Below are 9222 nucleotides of genomic sequence, written 5' to 3'. Positions count from 1 at the left end.
TTTGTTTTTTTTTTTTTTTAATGGATGAATAGTATTCCATTGAGTTTATGTGCCACAGTTTTTCTGATCATCAGTTCATGGGCATTTGGGTTGTTTCCATGACTTAGCAATTGTGAAAAGTGCCGCAATAAACATCGATATGCAAGCACTTTTCCAATTAAGTATTCTTCTGTGCTGCTGCCTCCTCTTGATACACTCAGTGTTATTTTTTTTTCTGTTTACAACTTGGATTAATTTTCTATTTTTGCCTCTCATAACTTGGTCTCATACATGGGTACCTAGGCCCTCCCCACTTGCAGACCCTTTTGCTCCTGCTTCTCCCAGCTGTATATTCTTTCCTCACCTCCCAGTCCAGAGCCCTGGCTGTATGACAGATTAGTTCAGGCTTCTGCACCCAGAGCCTCTCATGTTTTTAGGTGGGCTGGCTTTGGGACAGGCACCTACCCTACATTCACTGTTGCCAAGAGGTAGAGTCTTACTTATGTATGCAAAAATACACCTTCCCTGCAGGTTACTTCACGTATTTTTCCTTAGAGAATAGGCTGGGGTTTTGAAAGCACTGAGACTGGCATATACAAAGAATTCTGACTCCATGCATCCTCTTTATTCCATAGTTAATTGATTCATCAGCCTGTGAGGCTCTTCTGTGTTCCAGGGCATAGATAAATGAGAAAACAGAATCCAATCCCTAAACTTTGACTGCCAAGGGAAAATACAACCAACAAATATAGAAATGATAAAGACAAATGCCATGTGATGAAAAATGGAAAAGTCATTATGTGGATACATGTACTGTGACAAGTGCCACAGGAATGGTACTTTACCTAGTACCAGTGGTGTAGGGAGAGGAAGGGGAGTTGGTCAGCCCTGGGGCTCTGGCCTGACCTTTTTAAAAACCCAGCTGTACTACATCCCAAAGGTTCACTTCTCTATGCCTCAGTTTCTTCCTCTATAAAGAAGATGATAGTATTAGAACTTGGTATAAGAGTTGTACAGATTAAAAGAGCTGTTAATATAAAGTAGCTGGCACACTGTATCATCTCCATAGATGTTAACTATTCTTACCAACACTTCAGTGGAATTAGAGTTCCTGTTAAAGATGTCCCAGCATGGGAGTCTCTAACCAGGTGGAATTTCTGGGACAAATTCTGGGGCATAAGGCGAAGTTTAAGTGTTGCAATTCCTCTCACTCATAGTGTATTATCCACTGTTATGCAGAATTCTCACTGGCCTATCGCCATCTGCATTCCTGTGGCTTCACTCTTGCAGCTGCCTTGGGTGTAACTTCAGATGACTTCAGTTTTCCAGGTGGATGCTGGGGTGGCACACAGTCCTGATAACTGACCCATCTGGTGGCCATGATGGGAAGGTTCAGACCAAACTCCTAGCCCATTGGAGCCCATCTGGTTAGGAATTGCCAGTGCCATTTCTCAGACCCAGACTTGAGGACTGCAATGCAAACCCATCCCAGCTGTCCCAGCTCTATCTTCTGCAGATTTTAGCCTTCCAGCAGAGAGTAAGATCTACGGAGTTCCTGCAATGGTCCGGATGCTGTTCTAAGCAACTCTTTTTTATATTTTCATTTCAACTTTAAAGTATCTCATGAGTTGGAATTATGATTATCCCCATTTTATAAACAACTAAACCGCGGATCACAGCAGTTAAGTGGCCACATTTTAGTTTCCTCATTCCAAACCCAGTGCTCTTTCCTTTTTGCCATAGTTGCTCCTCAGACCAGCACAGATAAGTGCTGCAACAATTTCCAATCACTGAAGGTATTTTCCTGAAGAATTTAATATGAAAGATAAAAATCTGAAAGATATCTTTGTACAGCCAGATGGTGGTTCAGTGGTAAAACTAGTATTGGTATTGGTCCATGAGCCTGACCCACATGGAAGGGTTCTAGGTTTGTATCCAGAGACCTTCCTGAGTACATTGGGTACACATGTGCTCATGATCCAGGGCTAGCTGAAGCTGGGTGCAAATCGTGGCATTAGGGTCCTCTTGGGGGTACTGTCTGTCTCTTATTGGGTTGTTGGGAAAGTCATGATGCACCTTTGCATTAAAAAAAACCCAAAAAACAGAAAAATACACCATGACTTCTCCAATGATATAATTAAAAAATAGAATGTACTGTGCTAGCTTGGATTATTTTTAATGTATTTTTTTAATTTCAAGAAAAGCAGTTTTAGCTTTAATAATTCAAAGAAATGCTGAGGAACTTTGCTTAAAACTTAAAGCCAGGAAGCAGGTTAAGATTCTGTTCAAATAGTAGGTACATGAACCTATCAGCAGCTCAAGACAGAACAAAGATCTTTAAAACCAGAAAACAAAGCTTAGAAGAAAATCAGCAATGTTTTAGTCAAAAGTCATAAAATGCTATTTCACCAGTTCAGTCTCATGTACTTTATCTTATGTTGTGGTTCAATCTTCCTGATTAAATTCTGGGATTTACTATTCAACTCCAGACTTGTCTCTACAATTAAGTTGGCCATTTTCTTAGTTTTTGAACTCTTATTTCCATGTGTCTGTATTTAATTTTTCTGGTATAAAACTCCCTTCAGAACTTATTGGCGATCTGGTCTGGTGTCGGTAAATTCTTTCAGGTTTTGTTTATCTGAGAATGTTCTTGTCTTTTTTTCCCATATGAAGGATAATCTTGCCAGGTACAGTACTCTTGGTTGAAATTGCTGTTCTTTTAACACTTTGAATATATTTTCCCTTTCTTTCCTCTCTCGCATGATTTCCAATGAGAGGTCTACTGTTGGCCTGATGGTATATCCTTTGTAGGTAACTTGACTTTTCTCTCTTGCCAATCTTAGTATCTTGTCTTTGTGGTTTTGGTCAATCTGGTTATAATGTGTCTTGGAGAAGATCTTCTTGGGTTGATTCTATTTGGGGTCCTTTGTATTTTTGGGGACTAGATCTTTGAATGCCTCTCTAGGTTTGGAAAGTTTTCTTTCAGGATTTCATGGAATAGATTATCAATGCTCTTATGAGTCTCTTTATCTTTTGGGATACCAATTATCTGGATGTTAGGACGTTTGATAGTATCTAGTATTTCTCATATATTATTCTCATTTTGGGGAGCAATTTTCTCAGTCCTTGTAGTGGATTTTTCTAGGCCAGTGATTCTATCTTCTACATCTGAGATTCTATTTTCTATATGATCTAGTCTGCTTTTAATACTTTCAAGGGGGATTTTAACTTCCTGTATTATAACCTTCATCTTTAACAGGTCCATTTGATTCTTTTCTATAGTGTGTATTTCCTCTTTTAGATCTTGCATGAATTTCCTCACCTCCTGGAACTCATCAGCTCCTTTCTCCTTTCTCTTTTGCAGTTCATTGTCTCTCTTCTCTTCCATCTCTGTTAGCTTTATCTCTATGAATATTCTAAATTCTTTATCAGACATTTCCATTAGTTTCATTATACTGTCTGAGGATTATGAGGAGTTATTTTCCCTTGGAGGAGAGATATTTTCTTGCTTTCCCATATTTCTTGTGACCTTGTAGTTTTCTAGTCATCTGATGGATGGTCTGTTTCTTCCTTATTATTGAAGTTCAATCTGAGCGTTCAGAGTCATGCAAAAGGAAGTGATCAGCAATCTTTCTTCTGTCCTGTTTTCACTCTTTGTTCATCAGATTCAGTGGGAATAGAGGAATATTCTGACCCTAATCGTATTCAGATGTTTGGATCCTGTTCACTTGGACCTGTCTAGACACTTAGTGCGTAGAAGCTGAGCAGCCAATGAATAAAGATAAAGAAAAAAGGGGAAAGAATTAGAGAAGAAGAAAGAAGAAGAAAAAATACAATGTAAAAAAAAAGAAAAATAAATATAATAAAGAAATATTAGATTTTAATTTTAAGAAGCAAAAAATGAAAACCACGCAGTATGCACATGGGTCACATGAAAGCAATATTTCACAGCTCAAGTTCAGTATCCATTTCAGGATGAGCCTGTCCTGGGTTTGTGCCTTCCTAGAAATTAATCTGGAGGGGGAAGGCTCAGCAGAAAATCTTCATTTTTTGTCAAGGAAAGGAATATTTCACAGTTCAAGTTCGGTATCTATCTCAGGATGGGCCTGGCCTGGGTTGTGCCTTTCCTAAATGAAATGGGGAAAGGCACCAATTAGCACAATAAAGGAGGGGGCTTGAGAGCCCAGAGAATACCATAAAAAAATATTAAAAGTTACAGGGAGACAGTGAGACCGAGAGAAATAGAGAAAAAGAGACAGAGGTAGCCCTACCCACTAGAAATGAATCTGGAGGGAGAAGTCTCAGCTGAAAATGTTCATTTTTAGTCAAGGAAAGCAATATTTCACAGCTCAAGTTCAATATCCATCTCAGGATGGGCCTGGGTTTGTGCCTTTCCCACTAGAAATGAAACTGAAGGGGAAAGTCTCAGCAGAAAATCTTCATTTTTGGTCAAGGAAACCAATATTTTACAGCTCAAGTTCAGTATTCCGCTAGCTTGTATTTTGATGCTTTTTAAGACATGATCTCTTGGGATATCCCCTTTGTATGGCCAACAGGCCATCCAGCATTGGACTTATACCTCAAGCCCATTTCCAGAAGCAGGATTAATAGGGCCAGAGTTCATGCTCCCACATGTGGAGCTTATCCAGGTAACAGGAGAACTAGTGAAATTTAACTTAACATATTTTTCTTGAGAAGTTTTTGCTATAGGGTGCGTGCGCTCACCAGAGAGAGAAAGGACAGAAAGCTTGCTATCACCTCCTGGCAGGGAGGGGAGGGTGGGGTGGCCACACCACAATCCCTTCTCCTCCATTCTCCTCTTGGGATCTTGGGCACGCGCACACACGTGCCCAGTGTGAGTTTAAGCCATCGGGTCTGGGACTCGAACCACAGTCGACTACATGGAAGTCCAGCGATGTAGCCATTACGCCATCTGCTGATCCCATTAACTTAATACTATATTTATAACCTTTTGTTTCTAGTATGATTAAAATAGATTATATACATACAGGACAGAGTAGCTCATGGGGGCCTTTTCATTCTCTCTTCCTGCTATCAGGGACTGTAAGGGCACTCAAGAGAATGGATCTCTAATTACTCAGGCATTCTGCTTTATTGAAAAAAAAAAAAAAAGAGAAAAACCATTTCTCATTACTTTTCATTTGACTGTCACATTTCAGTTCTTTCTGTGCTGAAGTTATTAAAGCCTCTGTGTATTGTTGATGCTGCCTGCTGGTGTTTATAGATGAGAACCTCCAAGAGGATTCTCACTCCATAATCCATCCCTGTTCTTAGCCAGCCTGGAATGTAGCTTAGAGAAGAGAGAAGTTATGCAGCATCGGCTGGACTTCTTTTATGGGAAAGTGAAATGTCATCTATGCGTGTGTCCAGGGCTGCTATAAGAGCTCCATAGTGAGATTGGAATATAGGATTAGTTACTCCCTCCCTGTAGTTAAAGCATGGCAGTTTCTTCCCTCCACTCTCCTGCAACCCTGACTGATAGCCAAAAATGACTCACTTTTACTAGTGAGAACATCTGTGGGGTTATGGCAGTGTGTATGATATGTGGGTCACATCTTTCTCCTGCACTAAGAGTTCTCTGTTCCTCATTTGCAGGTGTCCTAGTGGACTTTTAAAAATGTGTGGAAAATGGAATTAAAGTATGAGTTTATTTTGGCACAACAATTTTTTGAAATCCATGTACAGTTTTTTTTATGATATACATTTTCCATGAACTTGTTGAAGACCCCCTTTCCTCATCTTTTCATTGAATTCAAGTGGGATTTTTACCCAGGCTATGTCTTTAGATAAATGAATTGAAAAACTATATTTCAGAAAATTTTGCATCTTAGTTTTGGAAATGCTTTTTTCTTTTTTCCATAAAGGAAGGCCTAATTATCTGTAACAGATTTTGCTTATTTCTCAGAAGCCCAACAGACTCATGTTCTCAACTAACACCCTCCCCCCTTTTAAATTTGTTATAGGGCATGTACACTTTCTGGGGTTGGAGAGAGAGAGAGAAGAGAGAGAGCGAGAGAGCGAAAACACCTCCTGGGGGGGATGACCATGTCACAATCCCTTCTCCATTCTCCTCTCTGGATATAGGGTACACATGCACATGCACCTGACATTTGTTTTAAAAGCCACTGGGTACAGGAATTGTGCAGTCAGTCATATGGGATCCAACTACCCTTAACCACCATGCCACCAGCAGGCCCCAGCTAACCCTCTACCTTTTTATTTGTTTTGTTGGTTTGTTTTGCCATAGGGTGAATGTGCTTGCTGGAGGGAGAGAGAGAGAAAGAGGGAAAGTGAGAAATCACCCCCCAAGAGGAGATAACCACACCACAGTACCTTCTCCAGTCTCCTCTGGGGATTTTGGGCATACATACATCCACACCTGGCACGATTCTCAAGCCACCAGGTTTGGGATGCGAACCATGGTCAGCCATGTGAGAATCTAACACCTTAACCATCCTACCAGCTGCTGGCCCTACTAACCCCTCTTACTTTTTCATGTAATTATCTGGTCTTTCCTTCTCCTATGTAGTAACAGGGTTAGGAGACTTAATAGTTCTTGTGACACCCCCATGGTTCCTCCACTCAGCTGACCATCTCCACTTCTCCATTTTTCAGTGAACAGTTCAGAACCTTATGCAGTATCATCCCTTGAATGTACTGAGTATACTTGAATACTTCTGAATATAGATGAAAGTTCCTTGTTTCTGTTCACATCTCAGACCATTGCTAGTCATTTTCGTCTGTCATCTCAATACCTTGCTTTAAGATGATACAAGCATTTTGAGAAAGTATATTGAAAAATTGGTATACAGTAAAATATCTTTAGTACATGTATAATAAAACAGTTTCAGATTGAAAGTTGATTATAGCTTATCAGTCTTAACATAGACTAACCTTAAAAGGTATATAAAATGTACTTATATTTTGTGCATATTCTTGAAAAAAATTTGGATTGTAACAACACCTATTATTGATGACTGCTTACATGCAAAGCATGTTATGGTGTTCTGTGTTCATTATCACCTTTTATTCTACCTGTACTTGACTCTGGCTAATTACCTCCATTTGTAAAAGCCCTGAACGGTGGACCTGGGGCACTCAGTAATTTTCCCCTCCAAGTCCCCTCAATTCTTTTTTGTAAGAGAGATTTTTTTGCTACAGGCCATATTCACTCGCTGGAGAGACAGAAAGACAGAAAGTGAGGAATCATCCCCAGGGGCCCCGGCCACACCATAGTCCCTTCTTCTCTAGTCTTCTCTTGATATTTTGGGTGCACACGCACCCAGTGTAAGTTTGAAGCCATCGGGTCCGAGACTTGAACTGTGGTCAACCATGTGGGAATCCAGCTATGTAATAATTCTGCCATCTACTGGTCCCCCAAGTTTCCTCATTTCTAACCAGAGTCATACTGATTTCATACTGATTCCTACTTTGGTACTTTTAATCCCAGATGAATCCACTAAAACCTTTACTCATTGTATCTTTAGGTCCTCACTGAGTGGTCTTCTCACATCATCCTTTAGGCAGCACCAAGAGTCTTTGGCAGCAGAGAGAGAGAGGCGACGACAGGAGAGAGAAGAAAGGCTGCAGAGGATCGAACGGGAAGAGAGGAACAAGTTCAAGTAAGAAGTTTAAGATTTCTTAAATAATGAATTGGAAATTAAAGTGCAAGACTTTACAGCTGTGTATGATTAATACTGGTGTTAGAACATTAGGAAGTAATGTTTGCTTCAAATTCTGTCTGTGTCTTTAAGGATGAGCAAGATACACCTGAAATAGGCCGCATCTGGTTTTTTATGGCCTTTCTTTGACCATCTGGCAGGAAGTACAGATGGTCAAACACAATTAGAACTTGTGTATTCTTGGGTCCTTCATTATCTGACATGGTCATCCAGGCCTTCCTGAGGACAGAGCCTAATTGTCTTAACTTAATTTGTCATCTTACCCTAATGTTCTTCATGTTTTATTCATATTTTGTTGGGTGCCTAGGAGAAATTGTATTTCCCACATCCTGGTTTGCTTCTTGTTCCCTGTAACAATCTTTAATTATATTTTCTTAAATCAATACTCTCTCTTCCTATGAGAGAAAAAAAAAAGTCATTGTGTTGATTACTCCCAACCTGTTGCCCCCTGATTTTCTGCATCCAGTTCCAAGGATGTGTTCCTGAGTGTAGCCGTTCCAGTTTCCATATCATGGTTTTCGTGTCCCTGCTGAGTCCAGTGTTCCTCTGCTTCTACTTCAGCATCATACCTGATTGCCCCAGCCTTCAGGTTAACCTCCTCCCACTCCTCTCCAGGGCATCACACCCTGCTGTGCTTTATGGATTACAAAACACGCTGAGTCTTTACACATTCCATTTCTTCTACTCTTCCATTACCTTTCTTCCTTTTTACCTTCCCTCTACCTTCTCTTCCTTTTCCTTCTCTTCCCTCTTCATCTTCCCAGTCATCTCTCCATTCGTTTCCCTACCTCTGCTTCCTGTTTTTTCACTTTAGTCTCTGACAAACAATACTCCCACTGAATACTCCCAGTTAAATCCACTGGGAATATAAGGCATCATCAGTGAAAATTTACAGATTCACTAACTTCACTTTTACTAGAAGCCAAGAAGAGGAATGTACAAATGATCAAAATATGAGCAGTGGTGAAGTTACTGAACTATAACTCACTACTTTATGACTACGAATATTACAGATCTGTGAGTGAATGCAAATCCTAGCTTTTTAAAGACTGAGTAAATGGGCTACATGAAGGAAACAATATTATTTCCCAGTTTCAGTTGTGTGGTAAACCCTAAGCTGTCAAATTTCTGCCAAATGATATATAGAAATGCCAGCCCTATATGCACTGCTTCTCATGAGGTAGTTCTGGAAGCTGGCACTTTCAGAAAGGCTAATTCTTAAAAACCCTGGACCAGGTTGAATGCTTCCTGATTTATGACTTTTTGAGTGATTTATATATTGTACCACCAAATAACAGCAGGGAACTGACTGAAATACATGGAAAAATCTGAGATTAGCTTATGCATCCAAAGTTTTTGATTGAAAACTTCCTAAAACAGAGTATCATTTCTGGGGGAAATGAAATAAACACCCCACCCTGTCTCCTGCTGCACCCTGAATGCCACCATAAACCATGAACAGCATGCACAGAGCTCTGAAAACTCTGGAATGTAAGAGGGAATGGGTGAATTAGGGAAGGAATCTAATGTTCAAAGTTCC

At 40.1% G+C, this 9222-nt stretch overlaps 1 protein-coding gene across 1 annotated transcript in view; it reads left to right on the top strand.

Moving 5' to 3' along the window:
• FHOD3 (formin homology 2 domain containing 3) overlaps positions 1–9222 on the top strand; it is a 507831-nt gene that overhangs the window by 379125 nt on the left and 119484 nt on the right. Inside the window, exon 15 of the mRNA XM_006150579.2 lies at positions 7488–7622. Coding sequence (XP_006150641.1) covers positions 7488–7622 — 135 coding nt within the window. The remainder of the gene's footprint in view (positions 1–7487; positions 7623–9222) is intronic.

The sequence above is a fragment of the Tupaia chinensis genome, unplaced genomic scaffold (genome assembly GCF_000334495.1).
Source record: "Tupaia chinensis unplaced genomic scaffold, TupChi_1.0 Scaffold000290_1, whole genome shotgun sequence".
Taxonomy (NCBI): Eukaryota; Metazoa; Chordata; class Mammalia; order Scandentia; family Tupaiidae; genus Tupaia; species Tupaia belangeri.
This window is presented reverse-complemented; position numbering and strand designations above follow the sequence as displayed.